This window comes from Ochlerotatus camptorhynchus, unplaced genomic scaffold (genome assembly GCF_037179485.1).
Source record: "Ochlerotatus camptorhynchus isolate MF236.1 unplaced genomic scaffold, CSIRO-AGI_Acam_v1.1 ptg000015l, whole genome shotgun sequence".
Classification (NCBI taxonomy): Eukaryota; Metazoa; Arthropoda; class Insecta; order Diptera; family Culicidae; genus Ochlerotatus; species Ochlerotatus camptorhynchus.
The window spans coordinates 253,192-276,542 of NW_027040507.1; the positions used below are offsets into that span (position 1 = coordinate 253,192).

Sequence of the window (23,351 nt, forward strand, 5' to 3'; positions counted from 1 at the left end):
CAGAGGTCGATGAGCAGCGGGAGCTGCTTCGTCAGTGCTCAGAAGATTGGTTGCTCTTCGGTAAGATTTTTTTTTTATCAATGAATACATAACAATAAACAAAATCGTTCAAGCTTTGTTTATCTCTGCCGATAGCTTTGTGCGTGTATTCTGTAATGTGTATCACAGAGTACGTATGTGCCATCTAGTACCACCTGCCCAGTACACAGTGCAATACAAATCAAACGATAGACAATAATGCAGATTCTAGCCATGAAAGACGACATCATCTATCTGGTCCTGCTAGGATCGTGCATCGGATTCGGTCAATTCTACCGCAAAGTTCAGGAATCCGACCAGAAGAAATGGATCGGAACTGCATTTGGACTACTCGTGGTGCTCACAGCGTCCGGCTTTCACACGTTGCATATGCTGTTCTGTTATCTGGTGTCAGCTCTTATCATAATTTACTTTAACCGCAAGTAAGAACAAACTACACTTAAGGTTTCCCTTATCACATTCAAAAATATTAATCTTTATTTTTAGGAAATGTCACCTCATTAGTTTTGCCTTCATGTTTGGGTACTTATTCTTCTTCCGATCGGTTACGTATTTAGGCTTGGAGGCACCACCAGGTCACTCCAATATGATTCTGATGATTCTCACTTTGAAGTTGGTAGGATTGGCATTCGAAGTCAATACAGCCCATCTCAAGGCGGTTGCCATTGGGGAATCAAAGAAAAGCGAAGATGACAAACCTTTGCAGGGTCTGACCGAAAACGAAAAAGCTCTCCTAAACTTGGATATGCTGGATATCTTTCATTATAGTTTCAATTACGTTGGTATTTTAACCGGGCCGTATTTCACGTACAAGACGTTTCGAGACGCAATCTATTTGCCGTTCAGTGCCAAGGCAAACTGCATCGAACATACGCTGGAGAAGCTTAAGGTCGTTCCCCTTTATGCTGGATTATTTCTGTTAATCTCCTACATTTGGCCATTGGATGTACGTTGGCGAGTCCGTCGGGGGTGTTTTGGAAGCCTAAGGAATGCTAATTGTTGTTTTTTTGTTTCAGTATGCCACATCTACTGAGTTTTACGAGGAACGTTCGTTCATCTATCGTTTGATGTACGTTTGGCCGACATTCTTCATTTTCCGCATGCGTATCTATACTGGAATTATGCTGAGCGAATGCGTCTGCACGATGGCTGGATTTGGCGCCTACCCGAAGGTGTGCGAAAATAAAGCCGGACACGGCCCGAGTAAAAATTGTTCTGATATGATTAGGTATGATGCGTGGATTTTCGAAGCATTTGAGATATGTTATATTCTGATTTCTCTTGTAGCAATGCTGATGATCATGAATATGATTTCGAGACAATACGCAACATCGACGTAGTTAATACGGAGAAATGTTGGACCTTCCGGGAGGCGATGAAATACTGGAACATGTGTGTCCAGTATTGGATGGCCATGTACGTGTACAAGCGGTTCCCCAGCAAAAAATACCGAACGGCGGCAACTCTGGCTGTATCTGCCCTATGGCACGGCGTTTATGCTGGTTACTATTTCTGCATCTTTGCGGCACCGTTTTATCTCCCCGTCGAGGATTTGTACGTCAAACTATTCATCAAAGATGCCACCGGAACAAAGCGGCAGGTGTTGAATGTAATTTGCTGGATCTCGAAGTTTTTCGCCTTTTCCTACATGGGAATTGCGTTCCTGCTGTTGACCATTGAGAAGATTTGGTTCTACTATGGATCGGTATATCACTTTGCGTACATTATGTGGGTGGTGTTGTACGGAGCGGGTATTATGGTTGCTAAGGACAGAAAAGCCAAGGCCAGAAGAGCGGAAAAGGCACAGCAAAGTGCGGAGAATTAGCTCGAGTTGTTCCAGTTTGACAGCCTGCATGCAGCTGCAACGACCTGGATGGGTAGTAACTGAATCGAATCTATCGCCGTCATGAAAGTTTTGTCAGTAAGCATAAAGTAGACGACATTTGCATTTTGATATTTGGAATTTGGGCTCGCAGTGATTAACTATCGCTATTAATAGTGTTACTAACAAATGTTTAATATAAAACAGAGATTGTATTTATAGACATTACATAGTACATTCACCATCATGATATTGTTCGCTTGTTGTAGATACTTACATAAATACTAAACACTTGTGAGATGAAAATGTTAAATAAAATATTTTTTAGAACAGAATAGGTAAATTGTGTGATTGACTTGGATATACCTACCTGTTTTATAGACCTCTATGATTGCTTAAGTTTTAGTATTCCAAAGTGGGTAGCTCTAAATATAAGTTCAAGAAAACGTGTACACGGTATGTACGATCGCATTCTTGCATCTTTGCACACAAGCGATGGCATGACCTATGTGCATCTGTTTCGATGTAAAAAAGCGGCAAAAAAAAAGTTGTTGAATATTACATTGAAACTCCTGCATATGACATAGGTCATTCCATCGGTTGTGTAATATTACATTTTACGGTGTACACAAAAATCGCGTTCAAATTTACATCCATGGATGTAATATTGTATGTATCTGCTCGTGTATCCGCTTTTTGTTATTAAATCAATATTCCATATATCAGCATGAATTACGTTGATCGATATTACAAGCTGAACATTGCATTAGGTCCTAAAAAACATTGATCGATTCTCTTTCGTTAATAACTTGAGCACATAACTGTTTCTTGTTGAATGTATTGACATGGCCGTGGGGATACAAAGAGAAAGTCGACGAAGAGAAACTGTCAATGTTGCTTAGGACCTAATGCAATGTTCAGCTTGATTACATTTTTTGTTGCTATATACTCAACAACTTTTTATGCTATGTATCAATTTTAGCCAACCCTCTGCTATGAGATCCAGTTCTTGAAACAGCCATAAACATCAATAGTGCTGCTGCTCTATAACATGTAATATTAAATACGCAAGGTGACAACAAATGTAACGCCCTTAAATCCATTCTAAATTTCCCGCTATGGTTAATTAAAATTGATTAGGTATGTTGTTTTCATATTGACGAGCACAATTTGTGTGAATCATGCTTTACTATAAATTTATATAGAAAACTTTCTCTATTTTCCATATCTCAGAGCGACATGTATCTGGCTTAATCGTAGAGCAAAAGGAGAAGCTATCAAGTCAGCACACTGTAGAGCACCAGAGAAATTTAATTTAAAAAAATGTTTGTTCCTCAGAGCAGAGAATCGAATTTTTAATTTATTTTGTAAATATCGCCATATAAGTTTCATGGCAGGATCTCGTATTCTTTGATATTGACTCATATGAACATTTTTCAGACGGATCAACAGCTGAAGATCGGCGTCTATTACAATTGAGTCGAATCTAACCTCGTATTTTGGTTTCTGAGGCAGCTCTTGCCCAGTGTTAAGTGTTAAAATGTCCGTATGTAGTTTGGTATTACATTTTATAATACGTTCAGACTACACAGTTATAACATGTTATAGCGCTATCTTGATGGTGGTTTCTGTGTTTCAATTATTTGACAACCGTTATAACATGTTATAGTATTAACGAGCGCAGTCAAACAAACCGACTCATGTGTTGTAATTACATACTCAATCTAGCTCAGTATAATCAACAATCAATACGAAACTAACGATTTTAAATTGGCTCACTACTTGACTAGCCTATTGGTCCCAAGCAAACGATTAACGTATCTCATTCTAGTCGAAATTCTAGTACTACACAATGTTTGTTTTGATTCGCTATGAAAGTTTGACAGATAAAATGAGGGGTTAGTGGATTTTCCTATGTTCGGGGGGGGGGGTGAATCGATTAGCTTGGGACCGTAGAGAGTACCAGAGCTGAGCCAAAAAGTTGAGCTTGTTTCTTCGGGACCTTCTGGTCTTAGAGTTACCTCTATGGTATAATGGTATACACGCGAAAGACATTTGCACACACAAGAAAAAATGGCTTCAGCTAAGAAAACCGAGATTCTTCGGTTGAAAAGTCTGAAGTTGAACCGAAATGGAGCGTTTGACGTTAAAGAATGTTTACCGAATATTCAGTTCAGTTTACCGGGTTTTCTCGTTTTTCACGTACTTAACTCGTAAATATTGCTTCAGCCTTCGTTCCTATTTGTCAAATTTATCATATTGTATCCGAAATTCGGTTTTGACTCGAAAAATACGCCTGAAAAATATTTATAAACAATAGTCAAGTATTAGTACAAGACACTGAAGAAGTCTGCACATTGTAGACGAAATACGCGTATCTGTCAAGGATAAGCAAATAAGGTAGTGGAATTAAATGGAAATTACTAATCATTCTCTCTCTCTTTATACAGGTATTCCACTAAGACGCCCACATTCATCAGGATTTATAATCAAATTACTCGTTGATAACTGATGTGGTTGGGAATTTTCTAAGTATGTAAAATTTAAAACTGAACATGAATCATTCAACACTTTACATACATAATTTAACGTTTACCATTTGACATTTTTACTTCAAAATTTTAAATGTATTATTCAGCTGTGTGCGATACTGACTCGTCTTCTTCTTTAGGTGGCGGCCAGGGTAGACGCGACACGCGATGCTACTGAAAATTACACAAATGTCCAACTGTTGCAATAGTGATAAAAATTATCACCGATTGCCTGCAAACAGTGCATTCCCTAACACAGATTTCAAAATCGAATGGTGCTTATTCAATCACCGTGTGTGTCTTGTCGGTCGTCAGCAGCAGCAGCGGTGCTTTCGGCGCATAGCATTGAACATTGTACACAACGAAAGGCTGCCCGGAAGCTAGGTGCAGCCCACATGAGCGTCCATTCACCGAAGAAGGAGGAAGAAGGCTCACCGCTATTGATCGGGATCCATCTTTGTGAGTCGCTGTGGGCCATCTATGCCAAGTGCGTCGCCCTCGTTCCAAACAACATACAGCTCGCGAGCCGCATCCGTGTTGAACACCCTAATAGCTCAGCATTACTCAATCATCACGACAAAACGGTCCTTTTCAGATGTCAGTTCCCATATGTTAAAATCTAACATAGAGGAAATGGCTCTAATGTGTACTAATGGATATTTTTGGTCGCTATTGAAAATTTAGTCGATTGCTGAATTATATGGGCCCAAATTAGGGGCATTTCGGCCGACGTTACATCCAATTCCCCTACCATATATTTTTAAGGCAACATTGGCAGTTCAATTTCAGAATCCAAAGACGGTCGCGGAATGAATCTGGTCTGATTTTGATCTAGAGATGATGGATTTTAATTCTAAATACGCAAATCGATAGGATTTTTTTTCACGAATCTGTTAAAATTAAGGATTTATCATTTTTCAAATCTATGATCATAAAATGGTCACTGATTGCCTGCGGAAAGCGCTTTCCCTAACACGGATTTCAAAATTTAACTCCATCCGGTCTCAACGAACGCTTCAATCACCGCGTGTGGTGAGTGGTGGTGTTCTCCAGTTCACAACGAAAGGCTCCCCGCAAGCAGCTAGCTATCAAGGCTGTCCTCAACCGCTGATCGGATTCAGTGGCTAGTCGGGAGCTGTTGTGGGCCATCTATGCCAAGCGCGTTACCCTCGTTTCAAACAACATACAGCTCATCAGCCTCATCCGTGTTGAACAGCATTATTCAACCATGCGACAAAGCTGTTCTTTTCAGGACCACCATAAATTGTTGTTGTTTAAGAGTTAATTTTCATTGAACGTTCGCTCGCCTTGTTGCTAGCAACATCACCCCCATAGCTCTTTGATAATGTAGCCAGCAACAAACGTTTGTGGTCAAATGCGTCAAGTAATGAAATGGCTTCCAAATGGCAAGCTTCCAACCCATCGGTCCTTTTCAGGACCACAAATTACTGATACAAGAGTTAACTAAAGAGTAAGAGCTTGTATCCAAGAAATATCCAGGAGTGGCTTGTACTACATGGACATCGACAGAGCACACCTCACAAACAGAGGTACCTCACAAACAGAACTCTCAAATTGCTTCCGAATTTCAACCTATCGAACTTTTTCACTGATAACTAGTTAAGAAATCAATTTAAAATATACTATACTTTTGCTGTGGCATCAAAACTACCTTTCGTAATCATACTTTAAATCTACGGTCGTGTCTTGATACAACCTCTTGCTTTTTATTTTATATTAATAGTATGGTTATTTTTTCCGGGAAGCAGGGTTACTTCCACTCACTTGTTATAAAAAATGGTTTTTCGGGATTATGAAATATTTAGATGTTATAATTATAATTAGTACTTGTTTGTTACAATAAAAAGTTGTAAAGTAGGTGTTTGGCACATAAAACCTGTTAATATTGCTTTCAGAGCGTCACTATAAGCGATTTGACGATTCGTGAACGCTCACTCTGAGTGAACGCTCACGAATAATTAAATCGTTGATTGTGATGCTCTGAAAGCGTCATTATAACATCTAATGATTTCATAATTCAGAAAATCATTTTTTTATAGCAAGTGAGTGGAAGCAACCCTGCCGGGAAGACCTTTAGAAATGTTTGTCAATTAGAATTTCACATACTTTTATGTGATCTCATAATTGAGAATCGCACCAATAATCCATCACATGAAACTTATGTGTGCAATTAAATGTATGTGATTTATCACATAGAACTAATGTGATCATATGAATGGTATGTTAATTTCAGATAAAAATAATTAATTTTGTTATTGGAAAAATATCATGTGCGTTCCCAATGGAAACCATATGAAAACTTTTTTCAGTGAAGGCATATGCTGACATTACCAGACCTGTTTTTAACTACATAGATGTCATTTATTCCTTTCCCTTTTGACGTTCAATTTCGCATTCGTCTTTGCTGCTTGATGTTCATCCATCCGTCTGCTTGATGTCGGGGTGGGGAGGGGGGTCGCAAACTGGGGATGCGAACGACTGACGGACTACTACTACTGGTCAGTGGATCTCGCGGAACGTGTTTCAGTGTGGGGATTTCACTTCGCGTTTCGGGATTCGTTTTCCAGCGGAAATCTTATCTGGAACTGCCCTAAAACGTTTCTAAACCGGAGGTAAAGTATTGAGGATTGGGTGCGTGTAAACAGTGTTGGGAAAATATTGGATCCCGCTGCACAAATGGATGATTTTCCGATCGACTCGCGAAGGCTGCTAGAAAGTGAAAATTTTCATTCTGAAACTGCGTGTGCGTGAGTGTTTGTGTGCGTGTGAGAGTTGGATGAACAAACTTGTGCTTCGCTGCTGGGATCTGGTGTTTTTATCCGAAGAAAAAGTGACGTTTCATTAATTAGTTTTTGGTTTCGTTGGAGTTCAAAATTTACAATTTTCGGATCGCCTTTTGCTCAGATTAAACTAGTAAAAGTAAATGGTTTCAAACTTATAAACGCATGCAACTTATATCTGTGGAAACGACTCTGATAAAAGTATTGTTTATATGTTTGCAAGTGTCCATAATATGCGCTGTGATGGAGAATGTCGTTGTTCAAAAGAAGCCCTTTCGTTACATCTTATGCTACGTTTTTTTTTCTGTTTTCTCAACAGCTCGATGGCAACAGCAGCAGCCAGCAGCTGAAAGTGTCTGAAAGCAAAGCAAAGAAGCACAAAAGAAAAGAAAAAGCAAGAGACACAACACGGTGGACCAGCAGCCAGTCAGCGAAGACGACAGAGTGCAGAAAAATTTCACTTTCTATTTTTTAACTTTTATTTTTTATGACATACTTGCGTGAACTATTCGAAGGTTGATGAAAGAGGCCGTAGTTCAGTGAAGGATCGTAGTGTTCTTTTAGGCACCCGAAAATTCCGGAATCGGTTTCAGGATCGGAACATAGAGAAGTCAGTTTCCGATAGCGCTGTGCAAGTGAAAGGCAAAGGAGTTGGGAAACTTTTTCAGTTCGGAAGATAAAAGTGAAAACTGCACCTGAGTGAAGAAGGTTGCTGGGGTTGATATCGAGATTTCGGAAGTGAGTGCGCAAAATAAAAATTAAGCAATGCAGATATTTCACAGTGGCTCTGTACGATGATAATGATGACGTAGGCGACACGGGCAGTCAGAATGTGTGCTGAATTCTACCCACCATCCCATCGTCGTCGAAGCTAACATGTTGAATTGTTGTGGCAGTAAACCTGTTTTAGGGGTCGATTGAAGAAGAGATTTTTTTTGCTGCTGTTCGTCCCCCATATTGTAAGCGTGACAAAACCATTGGCGAATATTGTGAAACGTTTGAAGGTCTGTCTCCGCGACGGGGGCGAGAGTCTCTAACCCAGGAAGTGAATCCAAAGTAGACCGGGAACAAATGGCTACAACCGAGGAGAAGAAGCCCAAGGAAAAGCAAGACGATGGAGAGAAACGAGTCGGATGTGCACACTACAAGCGACGTGCCAAGTTTGTGGTAGGTTTCTTCTTGTTTTTTTTTCAGAATTGTTCAGGTGTTCAGCTTTGGTAGAAAATGTGAATTTTATTCGAAACCACGAAAATATTATTGATAGGTATGCATTTATGTAATGGTTGTATACCAGTCCTTAGTAAAATAACCGGAAAGGAACTAATGGCCGTAAGTAGAAAGTCTTTTTATAAACAATGGTTGGTAACCAAAAAAAAAGCATTGAAGAGTTTTTAAAGTGGGAGTCGTGCAAGTCGTGGTTGATATACGCGTATTTGTCAAATTATGGGTAATGCTTGTGACTTGTGTTTCATTTTAGTCTAAAAATTAACTTTTTTCTAACGCGAATATTTTAAAAGTGTGACTAACTGAAAATATAAGAAATCTTGTAAATTGCAGCATCAGAAAATAAGGTTTACCAATAGTTACAAATAGCTTACCAGAAATATTTCTTCATCAGCTACATAACTGGTGCTCTGGAACTATTTTGAATAATTGCGATTACATTAGCACAAATCAGCATCTTAACGTCCATGAATGGAGCGTTAGCGAGTTAGCGGGAGCGAGCTGTCAAATTGTTAGTTTAGTGTCGAACAGTGAATTTATTATTTTGCTTTAAATTTTAATTTAAAAATCGAGATGAAAGTCTATGGGTTCGAAAAAAAATTTCGTTGTGCTCAGAAAATGATGCTCTTTTAAGATGATGTATAATACCTATATATATTTTTCAAAATTAATGAACTCAATTATGCAAATCATGTTTAAAGTTACTTGATGCTTTTAATTCTTGAGAGAATAATTCTCGCGTCACTTTCCAAACAGACCAATCTACATTGATCGATTCTCTTAATAGACTCTCTGTTTCGTTAATAGCTCAGCTCCAAAAACATGTTCAGTTGTTCTTTTAGCGAAAAAATACCCCGAAATATGAATGCAGTCAACGAAAGAGAGAATCGATCAATGTAGATAGAAACTACTGAAAAGTGACGCGAGAATTGCTTCTTTTAAATCTGTTCACACTTACTTACCTTACCAATCAGGCTAAGACCTTAATGTCCAGTGCTGTCCGAAGAAGTCGTCTCCACTCTACTCGATCCATGATCGGCCACACGTCGCCAGACTCGTAGTCTGCGAAGAGTCCGCAGGTCGCCTTCTACTTAGTCGATCCACCTTGCCCGCTGCGTGCCTCTCCTTCTTGTTCTTGTTGGGTCACTTTCGAGAACCATTTTCACTCCATTCACCATTTTCAGTCCCCCTTATTCTGCGCCGCGAGTGAGGTGACTCATTGATGTAAATCAAATGGTTCAAAATTTTCTCCTAACTACGGACTGTTATCATGCAAAATGTGAAAACAACATCAAGTCAGTTTGTCCCATCAAGCAAAGTAATCGCATATCAGTCACATCCTGAAATTCAATCGTCTAGCTGCTTTTTGAATTGTCATATTTTTCACTGATATTACAAAACATGCAAGTTGCATTGCAACTGATTGTAACTTGAAAAATATCAGTAAATTTACTTCGATTTTTCAAATATTTACATGGAAATTGCACATCGCAACTTCGAGTGCCATTTTTTCAATGCCTGCTTTTTACATATGGGACTGATATGTTATTATATGCAATACAGGACAAGGAGAATTTCTACAGTCAACTGAATGCTGCCGCGGATAAGGTCCCGAAGGGTGACAGCAAGATCTACGCTGGCGACTTCAATGTAAAGATCGGTTCCAACAACATGGACAGAATTTGGTAGCAATAACGACATGGTGATCGGGGGCTTGCTCTTCCCCCATCGACCAGTGCACAAAGTTACGTGGTTTTCCCGTGACGGACATACCGAGAATCAAATTGACCACATCTGCATCAGCTAAAAATGAAGACGGTGCCTTCGTGATTTCCGGAAATAAACGCAGCGCTGACGTCGCTTCTGATATTCTTCTTCTTCGCATTTCGAGCTTATTGCATATCGCATATTAGCTTATTGCGTGCTCTCTATTTAGTGTTCTATAGATGCACTTCCACAGTTATTAATTGAGAGCTTTCGATGCCTGTACCATTTTGCATTGGTATAATTGTGTGGCAAGTCCAATCATACTTCTATGCCCAGGGAAGTCGAGAAATTTTCCAACCCGAAAAATTCCTAGACCGGACCGGGAATCGAACCCAGCCACCTCCAGCATGGTCTTGCTTTGTAGCTGTGCCTTTACCGACTGAGCTAAGAAAGGCCCCGCCTCTGACCACCATCTTCTAATTGGTGATATCCTCCTCTGCATTGCGCGGATATTCCAGAAGGTAGCAGCTTAGAAGAACAATAGACGGCTATCAAGAATGCCTTTATCGAGACGAGTGGAAATAACCTGGTGAGCTGCGCACTGGGGGCTTAGCTCAGTCAGTAAAGGCGCTGTGATCGATTCCCGGTCAGATCTAGGATTTTTTTTGGGTTGGAAAATTTCAACGGTACTCGGCTTTACAGCAGGAAATCAAGCGGTCCTGCAGACGGGACAAGCGAGCGTGGGTGGCTGATGAGGAGGAGAAAGCCGCAACAACTGGCGATATTCGACTCCTTTACGATATCTCACGACGCATGCCTGGAACAAGAATGTACCCAAGGATGCCAGTAAAAGACACGACTGGGCAGTTGCTTACCGACCCCATTGACCAGCTGAAACGATGGTTTGAGCACATCGTACCACGAATTCAAGTTTCAACGTCCAACCAGCCATCAACATCGCGCATCAACTCCGAAGCTCCATCACTGCAGTAGATATAAGCAGCTATTCAAAGCATGAAATCCAACAAGCCTTTCTGGGTCGATCGCATATCAGCAGTGATTCTCAAAGCCGAGCCCATACTATCCGCATACATTTTGCATCGATTACATGTTCACATGTTTTGTTTTGAAGAAACAAAACAAAAAGCACTGGAATCCTATCCCAGATCATAACTGTCGTGACTCTCGATTCGTTGCTCATAAATTCTCTCGGAAAAGGACTACACTGACGGCCTCGGCCTCGCTTCGAGCGAGAACGTTCTCGGGGGTTCCATTTTCCGACTGGACAATAGGTTCTACTGGATTGGAGTATGATGAGGACCTAGATGTACCACAGGTGACTGTGGTAAGCAGACGAAGCGAGCGTGCATCATCAGAAGAAACTGGTCCAGATGCTCTTCAGATTCTGATGAACGCTTCCAGGAGGAGTTTCTCCCGAAAGCCATCGACTCAGTCAAAGATGCGTCGTCAACATTCTAGTGGGAGTTGCAACCGGAATCAGACTTCCCTGGTGGAGGTGGGGTTTAATACTCGGTTTAATATGGAGTGAAGTATGATGTCGCTAGTGAAAAGCAGTGCCGGCCAGAGAACCTACCTACCTCCGAACATGGTCTGAATGATCATCGAAGGCGAATTTATCGATATCAGTTACGATGAAGAACGAATCAAGAAAGTGAATGTCGGTTGGCTGATCAACGAAGTGGTGAAGCGTTAAGAAATCAAACATGGTAAACCACCACTGATAAAACTACTACCAACCGGTGGAAACTAACGATTTTAAATTGAATCACTACTTGACTAGCCTATTGGTCCCAAGCAAGTCGATTAACGTACCCCATTCCAGTCGAAATTCTACACTGAAACAAATCGACATGTACCGTTTATTGGATCCATCTTATAACATAGCAATGTCAGCAGATTTATTCATTCTATGTGATGATTGATAGATTCCATTGGATTATCACTTAAAAACTATGACTGCGATATGGAATGATTTCTATCGTAATTTCACATACTTAGTACTTGATAATACTTTGCTTCGAACGTGGTTAGCGATAGGTAATAAGTATATGAATATTGTCTGATATATTTCATGGTGTTGATATGTCATGGGTGGGAACAGACATCTAGAAACTAATGGAAAATCATATAAGTTTGCACTATGAGAAAATCCAGTAAAATCTACCTGTTTTCATGATGAATATTGCTCACTAAAATGTATATCTTATAAGATAATGATGTATATTTTATTAGAGTTGCAATGATTTTTGACGTTTGTTGATATGTCGTGTGTAAACAGACATGAAGAAACTATTGGACTGTCATTTAACTTTGCAGTATAGGAAAACATGTATATCTCATTGGAATAGCTTCCTTTGATTTTTGAGGTTTAAAGATTGTAAACAGATCCATCCCAACCATTTAATAGTCATATAGATATGCCTTTTAAGAAATCCAACAGCAAACGTTTGTTTTTGCATGTTTTTCTGGGCTGAATATCGCTCCCAATAAAATACATCTTACATGATTGTTCTTTATAAATTATTGAAACAATTTTCAACGATGTTATCGTACACTCATTAAAATGATTAGTTGAACTAAATACTACTAACATCAATGATACTGTATTGAATAATCTTTGTTTGTTTCCGGAAAAGAATGTATTGAGATTGAAAAAAAATGATTCTACTGCAATATTTACTTTGCTATGATTCTAATTGTAAGCCTTCTACACGGCTAATTCAGATTCCAGCCCTAGTACTCGAACTTCATGAACCAGTTACATCAACTTATATAATTTAGTCGTTGATTTATTGCACACAGGTGCATTAAGAAAGATTTGAACAAACCACACCACCGAAACGGAACATAAATTTGTCAGTGCTATTTGTCTTCACTCTAGCAAAACGAGCATAACGTTGCACTGCATTCCATGTCGGGAGAGCTGTTCTTACTTCATGCTATTTGAACGAGCTCAATCTTGAAGTCAGTCGTGGCCCAGTGAAATCGAGCGCAGACACCGAAAGCATCACACCTCAACAGTCCTTGATCGAATCCTAAATCAGCTACAATAAAAAAGGCACAACTGTGAAAGCTCCCACTGCCTAATGTTTATTTTTCGATTTATTTTTAGAAATCGATTAAATATATGTGTCAATAGAAGAAGTAAATTTCATGTGATTTTCACACAAATTTTACTTCGATTGATTTATGACACATATATTATATTGTGGTGAAAAGTGTAGCTTATGCTTATGGGTTTCAAATCCATTTCAGTTAATTATTATAATTTGATCGATTTTCATTTATCATACGACGATCATATAAAAGTTACCAAATTATCAGCATTGTAAATGTATCAGATATTCATATAGAATTTACCTGGCACATTTTCAATCATATAATTTTCAATGGATTATCTTATAGCGCAATTTTATAAGATTTCCACATAACAGGAATATGTCATATTGGTTCAGTGTAGTACTACACTATGTTTGTTTTGATTCGCTATGAAAGTTTGACAGATGAAATGAGGGGCTCGTGGATTTATCTATGTTTCGAGGGGTGCATCGATTAGTTTGGGACCGAAGATAGTACCAGAGCTGAGCCAAAAAGTTGAGCACGTTTCTTCTGGACCTTCTTTTCTTAGAGTTACCTCTATGGTTGTACTTGGCAACGGTCATCGCCTTGAAGACCTCGCTCATCCTAATTTTTTGAAAATATGTGCGCTGTGAGGAATCCATGGCAGAACTTCGCCGGAAATTCACGGTTGAAGTTATGAAATCAAAAATTGGATTGTGTCAACAACAATGTTTAACATATTGACAAATGCACAGAGCAGGCGCAGATATAGTACAGTGTTGCCAGTAACTTTAAATATCATGAAAATATTTCTAACCATGGGTGCCAATGAATGTGCCCAGGTGTGCCCATCTGTATTTTTGGCACACTGTGCGGAGTGACCAACCCCTTGATGGAGTCATAAAAGTGAACAAGCATCTCAGCACTGCTGGGCAGAGCATTTTAGGAATTCCTTCCAGTAAACATTTGAAATTCACTATACATTTATTTGTATACTTGAAAATTTTCGCAACAATTTGCAATAATTTCTTTCCATTATATTCTTTTCAATTCACTGTTAATATTCCTGAAAATCTCTTGGTATGCCATTTAGAATTTGAAAGAGTATTTACTAGGATTTACCTTCAGTATACCAACGAAATTTTCCTTGAATTACTTCTCAAAATGCTCTTGAGAAGGATCTCTTGGAATTCTCTTCAACAACTCGTTAGAATCCACGCAATGAACCTGGACAATGAACAAAACATAAATTAATCACGACACCTTGAAGATGAACACCGCTACGACGCCGGACGACGACCTAACCTAACAAATCTCCTAACCACTCCCCCGGTTCGCAAATCATCAGCAGCAGAAAAAGAAGCTTATCTCCGGCACTACGCCTATACCGCTCCCAACCAACAACCTCCCACGCAAGATCGAGACAACCCCTCTTCAAGTACTCCCGAAATCCAGCCGTCAACCAAAACTCATGATTCTCAGCCATGCAAGTATCCAAGCAAACCTGGTGCTGCTCTGTCAGACGACGGTTGCACCTATTTGGACAGAACCCGATTCGTGAACTCGAAACACCCACATTCTTCATCGAACTGTGACGAAATCCACCCCAACATCTCGACACTGAGCGTTCATAAGGGCCAATGTTGTAAACGTAAACAATGGATTGTTTCTTAAATTTCCCTAATTCTATCGGATAGGGGACTCTCCCTCTACACAATCATTGTGCTATTTTACATGAGCGAATTTTCATCTTCGAGAAATTCGCGGAAGAAGTCATTGTTTACGTTTGCGACATTGACCAATACAGCTAATATACTATAGAGGAAGAATAGCGCTGGTGTTCCCTTTGTTCCGATGTTGAATAATACCGGGTACAGAATTGTGAAACTGCATAGTTTTTTTTCTCGCTTTGACAGTTGTGTCCCTATTAGATGTAAGGAAAAGATGTTTCGACAGCGACGGCAGCGCTATGCTTCCTCTATAGTTTATTAGCTCTATTCATTGGCCCTTAAGCTGGGTTTAGACAGGGCAAGTCAATTGATCAAGTCAGTTGAATTCAACTGACTTGAACGCGAATTGACCGTCTAAACCATGCCATTCAACTGACTTGATCAACTCACTTGAATTGAAAAAAGTTGAACCAGGCTCAACTTTTCAAGCCAATTGAATTCAACTGAGTTGATCATTTGACTTGCCTAATCTAAACCCGGCTTTACGAAAAAGTAGCAGCGAGTTATTAGTTTTAATGATAAATAATATGTCATGTTTTAGATAGAGATGTGTCCCGATATATTAGAGATGTGATCGACAAAAAGACGATATTATTAATTTTAAAGATTTGAACGCGATTAAAATAAATTTGCATAGATTTAAATCAATTTATCAAACTAAAAGGTATTTTTGGATACAATTTTAATAAATCTGGGACTTTCATCCCCCTCGTTCTATTCCCTATACTGACACTAAATTTATTTTTAATTTTAATCAACTTTAAGAATCTTGAATGTTCTGTTTTTGAGTACTTTCAAAGTTGGTAATGAATCATATCGTCAGGCCATTTTCTACGGAGATGGTGCTGTTCCGTTGGTAGGAAGTAATGGAAATCCCCATTTAGAAATTGAGAGAAGTGGGAATAATTCACTTTCGATGCATATTCAGGTCAGAAAAAGTTAACGACAACCTAAAGAAATTAGTCAGGGGCTTTGTCGTTCAGTTTTCCCCCGGATATTATTGTTAAACAAGCCCCAATTAAATAAAAACTGTATTTTCCCATACTACGCTTTACTACCAGTAGTGCCAAAAATCCAAATACAAGAGCGAAAGTTTTCTCTCACGAGCTTAATCTCTCAACATGCTATGTATATTGTTACCACACAATATGTGATTTCCCTTTTACAGACTACAAAATATAGTATTTACTTAGCACTGAAAAAGTTTGGAACCCTTATTTATTTTCTCTCAACAAGTTGGTAAATCTTAGCATCTTCTTTCGGCGAATTTATTATCCTGTTTCACGTCATGGTTCTTCTCTATGCCTGTTCAGATAAAATTAGTACTTTTATTTATTTACTCTGATGCGCTAAATCAAACGAGTAGAAATAATAAGGGGTGTCGGTTACGCGCTCGAATAATTGAAAATTCCATAAATATTTAATCGAATAGCAGGAAAAATCTTTACGATTAATCGTTGATCGTATAATTGGACTTGTGGGCATCCCTAGAAAATAATGTAATAATTACAAATTTAATTGAAACTCTTGCACGTACTATAACAAGTGGTACTAGAACAAGCTTAAAACGTGCAATAATATAGCTTTTAAAAAGTGCTTGGGAAAGAAAACCGATTTATCTAACAAGTGAGCCGGTGGATCTTTTTTTTATGCCGGTCACTGTAGCAGAAATAGAGCGGAATAGGCTAGTGAAACCATGGTCATCAAAAGAGGAAATCGATGAAGAGAATTTACTTTCACCTCTCTGCTTCTAAGAGCAACCGTAACGGTCGTTGTCATTTGCGCGACTATTTTAACAGCGCACAGCGCTCTCATTTTAGTTTAGTCACTCTTCTCCACATCGGTCGCTGCTATCGCGGTTATCAATTTACTCGCCGTAGTCCGTACCGGTAGTGAGCATTTTGACATTTCTACGAATAGCAACCTTTCTCCCGCGCTGCTAAATTTGGTAACTTAGAGCAACCGTAACGGTACGCTGCTAAACTCATTTTAGCAGCCCTCATCATAGCGCAGCTACCGTATCGGGGGTTGTCATACGAGTAACTAAAATAGCAGTCGGCTTCTCGGTGAGAAGCGTGTTACCAAATTTAGCAGCGCGGGAGAAAGGTTGCTATTCGTAGAAATGTCAAAATGCTCACTACCGGTACGGACTACGGCGAGTAAATTGATAACCGCGATAGCAGCGACCGGTGTGGAGAAGAGTGACTAAACTAAAATGAGAGCGCTGTGCGCTGTTAAAATAGTCGCGCAAATGACAACGACCGTTACGGTTGCTCTTAGAAGCAGAGAGGTGAAAGTAAATTCTCTTCATCGATTTCCTCTTTTGATGACCATGGTTTCACTAGCCTATTCCGCTCTATTTCTGCTACAGTGACCGGCATAAAAAAAAGATCCACCGGCTCACTTGTTAGATAAATCGGTTTTCTTTCCCAAGCACTTTTTAAAAGCTATATTATTGCACGTTTTAAGCTTGTTCTAGTACCACTTGTTATAGTACGTGCAAGAGTTTCAATATACGAATCAGTTCAGGTCAACCACTAACGAAATTCAAACGCACCCCTTGTTTACGGTATGACATAAAAAAAGATCCACCTGTAGAAAAAAAAATTTGCCGTGTAAATTCCGTTGACATACCCCTCACAATTCCTAATGTTGACATTTGTTTATTTACATTCATCGCAAATCTCTGCTGCAGCGCTGAGAAGTAAACGTATTGTGCGAAAGTAACCAGTTTTTGAAAGTTCAAATATGGGTGGAAAGAAAATCTCGTATCAAATTCGGAATCTAATCGTTCGTGACTTTGAGAAAAACGAATCTCAGCGCAAAATTGCCGAAAAATACTCTGTCAGTCGCAATGCGGTTCAAAAGATAATTTTGAAGCACCAACGGGTTGGAAGCGTTGCAGATCGATCTGGACGAGGACTTAAACGTAAATCTGATCACCGAGAGGACTCCAGAATCATCCGGGAAATCAAAAAGGATCCGTTTGTTACCATCCACGGAGTGAAAGAAAAGTTGAACCTAACAATATCCGAACGAACAATTCGACGCCGCATTGCTGAGCACGGCTTAAAGAGTTATTTTGCTCGGAAGCGGCCGTTCATCAGCAAGGTCAATAAGGAAAAGCGTCTGAGGTTTGCAAGAACCCACATCAATATGCCCCTGGAATTCTGGAAACGTGTTATCTGGTCAGATGAATCGAAGTTTGAGCTTTTTAACAAAAAACGACGTTTGCGAGTATGGCGGAAAAGCGATGAAGGGCTCCAGGACAAACATCTTCAAGCAACCATGAAGCACGGTGGAGGAAATATTATGGTCTGGGGTTGTTTTTCATGGTTTGGTGTGGGAAATCTGGTCCTGATCAATGGGATCATGACAGCGGAAGGCTATATTGACATTCTTAACGAAAATTTGGAAGAGTCTTTGCTAAAAATGGAATTGGAAGACAACTACATCTTCCAGCAGGATAACGATCCCAAGCACACGGCAAAGAAAACGCTCGCATTCTTTCGAGCCTGTCGCATCAAACCCTTGGAATGGCCACCCCAGAGCCCTGACTTGAACCCAATCGAGAATCTCTGGGCAATTCTCGATAACAGAGTGGAAAAGACCGGCGTAACCAACAAGCAGACATATTTTGCTGCCCTGGAGAAGGCCTGGAATGAACTGGACCCACAGCACCTCAGAAACCTGGTCGAAAGCATGCCGAAACGACTGCAGTCCATTATCGAAGCGAAGGGAGGTCATATTAACTACTGACCAGCTGATCATAATCGATTTTGTATGATTATAACACATGAAACATAAAATGGATCTTTTTTTATGTCATACACAGCAAAAAAAGTTGTTGAATATTACATCGAAACTGCTGCAACCAGGTCAATCCATCGGTTGTGTAAAATCACATTGTACGATGTACATCGATTTTGCGAACAAAATTACATCCATTGATGTAATATTGTATCTGCGTTTTGCTATTACATGATTATTTCATGCATCAGCTTGAATTACGTTGATCGATATTACATTTTTTTTTGCTGTGTACCTCAAAAAGTCATGCGAATTGAATTTGTTGTTTATTTTAAGTTTTGGAATAAAAATTACCAATATCGTTGAGTCAAAATAAACTTTTGTTATTTAGTTATCTGAGACATAAATCATATTAATTGACTTTTTGAAAAATAAATGAGTTTTACATGCATTTTTACATTCGACATCGGTGGATCTTTTTTTATGCCGGTCACTGTATGCTCTTCTATCATCCAGAACATCAAACGTATCAATGAATGTGTTTACTGTCGAGTTACTAACGAAACAGAAAGTCGATGAAGAGAATCGATCAGAATCACTTGCACTCCTGCTTCCGAATTTGGTTACAAGATTACAACTCTGGAGAGCATTTTGTGTAGTCGTTGGGGCGTGTGGTTCTCAAAATGGCGATGAGTGTGCAACATCATGCTACACAATTGCATCCTCCCTATTCGCACACGCCCGAAGATCGGAGGCGAATGCCACTTCGACTTGTTTCGTCTACTAACGACTCTCTCATGACAGTGTTGGGGAAGCAGCATATGCATGTACGTAATTAGTGAATTTGTTAGTTATTTCGACGATTTTGGACAATGCTTGACAATGTCGGCCTAAATGCCCCTAATTTGGGACAATACATAAATTCAGAAATCGACTAAATTTTCAATAGTGACCAAACATATCCATTAGTACCGTCCCAATGACGCGTTCATCTAGATAAAATTGACAAATAGGAGCTTTTCAGCGATGGGCCCAATATTAGATCCATAAGCCAACATTAGAGTCATTTCCCCTATACCACTTTTTCAATAGTTTCCTGTTGAAAATCAACAGCATTGCTATCGATGCGTAGAAATATTTCCGATCGATTGGAGATACAATTATTGAAAACGGTCCAGGGACAGGTGAGTTTTTAACGTTCAAAATCTTTCATAATTTCGTTACGTTTTCCATTTTTGGCTTTCACAAAGTGTACCCCCATATAGAAATCACAGACGTAATCCTACGTCAAAAGGATGTTAATCTAACTGCATATATAAAGGTACCATACATGTGTTGACAGCACTGCCCTCTGTTAACAATTAACGGAACCAAGTGGAAGCGTAACTTCCGATAGATGTCACCATTAAGAACAGCAGTCACATCTGAAGGGAAATTAACGCAGAAGCATGGTAACACGATTCATTGAAAGGTTACTAAATCCGTGCAATTTTTGTACTCATATTCCAAGAAAAAATTTTGGTTTTATCCATGGTTCTGAAGAGGTTTATAAAGCTTAGAATGGGTTTGCAGTCCGTAACAAAACTGTATTGTATGAAGCGTATGAAGCCCAACCCCAAGGAAGTGAAGCTAAATTTTAAACCGCCTAAAGCATAGTTATCGCTGGATAATCCCATGTTGATTAATTCCTTCTTTCCATTTTACAGACACCATGCTGCAACAAGTTCTACATGTGTCGGTACTGCCATGACGAAAATGAATCCCACTTTTTCAATCGTAAAACGGTAACGGAGCTGATCTGTACGGAGTGCAACACGAGACAACGGGTGCAAGCCGAGTGTGAACAATGTGGAGTGCGATTCGGACGGGTAAGTTAATACCTACCTATGTTTCTAGTGCGTCAAATGGTATGGAACGGTGAACAACACGATTCTGCTATTTCCCACAGTATACCTGCCTGGTGTGTAATCTATTCGATGACGAGGATCGGAATCAGTATCACTGTGAAGGCTGTGGAATCTGCCGGGTCGGCGGAAGGGGACGATTCTTCCACTGTAAGGTGTGCAACATGTGCTTGCCAATGCAGCTGCAGGTCGATGGTCATAGGGTGAGTATGACTCTTCTGAATTTCTCAATCAAGAAACCCGACTCACGTTGCCTTCTTCGTATTTTAGTGCGTTGAGAACGTTTCCAGGTCAAACTGTCCTGTTTGTCTAGATGATATCCACACCTCGCGTATTCCCTGCCACATCCCGGACTGTGGCCATTTACTACATCGAACGTGTTTCGAAGAATTGGTATGTATGACAATCGAATAGACATATTTCCAAATAATCAATACAACAACGGTTTATGTTTCGTTAAAGCTATCCTCCGGACACTATGCCTGCCCGACGTGTCAGACGTCTATGATGGATATGAATCAATTGTGGGAATATCTCGACGCAGAAGTAGCTGCAACACCCATGCCAAAGGAATATGAAAACTACATTGTTGATATTCTCTGCAAGGATTGTCATAAGGTGCGTTTGGAAATAGTTCGGTTATGTTTAGATTAAAAATTACATGAGCTCATACCTACAGGAATCGACCGTCAAATTCCACGTAGTCGGACTGAAGTGCAGCCAATGTGGCGCCTACAATACTTGCCGGACAAAAACCAAAAGCATTGACACGCCCGCAAAATGCTCAAGCAATAGTGAAGGTAAGAATTTAGCAAAGTGCGCTTCTCCAGCCTCTACAGATTCTAAAAATGTCGCTCCCTTCGAACTTCAGCACGATCGATGAACGGCGAAAGCAGTAGCGCCAGTTTGGCAGTGGCCAGTTCTTCTTCCTCCTCTCTTCTGACCGTAACTACAACTGCCTCGAATGGCTCAAGCAGTAATAGCAGCAGTAGCAGTAACAGCAGCAGCAGCAGAAGTAGCAGTAACATCCACGGTGCCGTATCGGCATCTTCTGACTCGGAAATGGCATCGACTTCAGCTGCTTCCAGCAGTGCGGCTGTTGCCAGTTTGAGTTCCATTGCAAGTAGCAATTCCAACACCGAGGAACAACCTCCAAGCAACAATAGTAACAAAAGTAGTGGCAACAGCAACGACAGCAATCGAAAAGCCTAGGAAGGTTTGTTAATTTAGTCGTCTATGGGTATCCAATTGGTAGCTGACGGATTGTCGTGAGTAGTAGTGTTTTTATTTTCTGTTCTGCACTAGACAATTTAATTCATAGGTATATTGCATAGTTGGTATTTGAGACAGGTTCAAGGCTCTTTGCAGAGGGTATCATGCATTAGGTGTGTTTATTCCAACTACTGTTGCATACAGTATGCATCAGAATACGGTTTGACATTATCGCGCAAATTTGAACATATTGTGAAAGAAATTTTTTTAGGTATTGAATTTTAAATTTCGATCGGTTACCAATCCGAACAAAATTGCACCTTTTTGTATGGATCAGTGTTAGCTTATGAAATCAGGAGGATCGTATTTTCAAGCGGAGCTAGACTCTACTTTCCTATAGTTTGATGTGTAACCGCCTAGCATTGTACCTACGTGTGGTTATATTTTTTTATACAGCGATTTTTTTGTGGGTGTTGATATATTTATATTTAAAAAAAATACAGATTTATTTTTCCATGATTTATTCATCACGTTTTATTTGTTTTTGTTTTGTTTTGTTTTGTTTTGAGTGGAAAAACCTTTTATCGTGAAATCGGTAAAGCTTATTTTGTTTTAGAAACCAACCGCTACCACCAACCATCAATTCCATAAAATGCATTAAACATTGTGTTCGATATACCTTTCTTTCCACTTAGTTATGTCTTTATTATATGTGATAAAGTATTTTTATATCGTGTAATAATATCAACGGAACCCTCCGGAATTCGTGTAGGTTATAGGATTAGTATGAAACAGTGATAGAATCTTTTGAGCGTAGATTATGAAGTTTTTCAATTTGTCAAAGTCATCGTAACTACTGGAAGAGTCTCAAAAGCAAAACTGGAAAAGTGGCGTACTTTTGATACCAACTGAAAGCTGGAAAAGATAATGCATAACAGTGAACAAAAATGAAACATCACCACTGGTGATAGTCTACTTTATAAGAAACGAATCTTACACTCTTCAGCTCTTTTAACCAGCGGCTGATTCTAAATACATAAAAATACACACAGTAACAGCGTAGTCTTGCGTAGTTAGGTACAATAATTTTAAGTAGAGAAGCTGCTTAGTTTTGTGAAGAAAATATTCCAAATCGACACAAGTGACACAAGTTTTTATCGCATCTATGTATTCCAAAACTAAGCGATCGTGTAGATTCTTAAAGGAATCGCCAGCAGACGGCAGATGGACATTGTAAGGAGTAGTAGTGAATTTATGTTGTAACATTAAAACGAAAAGAAAAAGAAATAATCATCAGCAATTTCGGTATGCTCCAATAAAGGCGTTATATGGATAATCCGAACTTCATAAGGCTGTCTAATGTTCAGATATCACAGCACTAACAATCCTGTTACAATTCGCGTGTATTTAACCCTCTCCTTCCCAGGTGATCTGCAGCTTTTCGGTCCGTCGCATGTTTGTGAATCTACCGTGTACTCATTACCCTCGTCCATAGGTATTTTTAAGAATTCAACTGAGCAACTTTCTATTGCAAAACAATTAAAATCAGT

General features: G+C 39.5%; 2 protein-coding genes across 2 annotated transcripts; both read left to right on the plus strand.

Annotated features, from left to right (window-relative positions):
• frj (farjavit) lies at nt 1–2,157 on the plus strand. The gene is made up of 5 exons (XM_065222498.1): nt 1–60; nt 136–461; nt 526–985; nt 1,056–1,267; nt 1,327–2,157. Exons 2-5 carry the CDS (start codon nt 238–240, stop codon nt 1,862–1,864), a joined length of 1,434 nt encoding a protein of 477 aa, XP_065078570.1. The 5' UTR covers nt 1–60; nt 136–237; the 3' UTR covers nt 1,865–2,157.
• A 4,757-nt stretch (nt 2,158–6,914) lies between these two features.
• On the plus strand, nt 6,915–23,139 carry Rchy1 (Ring finger and CHY zinc finger domain containing 1). Its single transcript, XM_065222506.1, has 8 exons — nt 6,915–7,025; nt 7,513–8,360; nt 20,392–20,553; nt 20,634–20,792; nt 20,860–20,982; nt 21,052–21,207; nt 21,269–21,389; nt 21,461–23,139. Exons 2-8 carry the CDS (start codon nt 8,265–8,267, stop codon nt 21,799–21,801), a joined length of 1,158 nt encoding a protein of 385 aa, XP_065078578.1. The 5' UTR covers nt 6,915–7,025; nt 7,513–8,264; the 3' UTR covers nt 21,802–23,139.
• Nucleotides 23,140–23,351: the final 212 nt, after the last annotated feature.

Bases quoted from the DNA above. Each gene is read 5' to 3' on its own strand.
- frj (XM_065222498.1), top strand. From the start codon at position 238: ATGCAGATTCTAGCCATGAAAGACGACATCATCTATCTGGTCCTGCTA. The intron at 462-525 runs GTAAGAACAAAC...CTTTATTTTTAG, and splicing joins ATAATTTACTTTAACCGCAA to GAAATGTCACCTCATTAGTT. The intron at 986-1,055 runs GTACGTTGGCGA...TTTTTGTTTCAG, and splicing joins CCTACATTTGGCCATTGGAT to TATGCCACATCTACTGAGTT.
- Rchy1 (XM_065222506.1), top strand. From the start codon at position 8,265: ATGGCTACAACCGAGGAGAAGAAGCCCAAGGAAAAGCAAGACGATGGA. The intron at 20,793-20,859 runs GTGAGTATGACT...TTCGTATTTTAG, and splicing joins TGCAGGTCGATGGTCATAGG to TGCGTTGAGAACGTTTCCAG. The intron at 21,390-21,460 runs GTAAGAATTTAG...TTCGAACTTCAG, and splicing joins ATGCTCAAGCAATAGTGAAG to CACGATCGATGAACGGCGAA.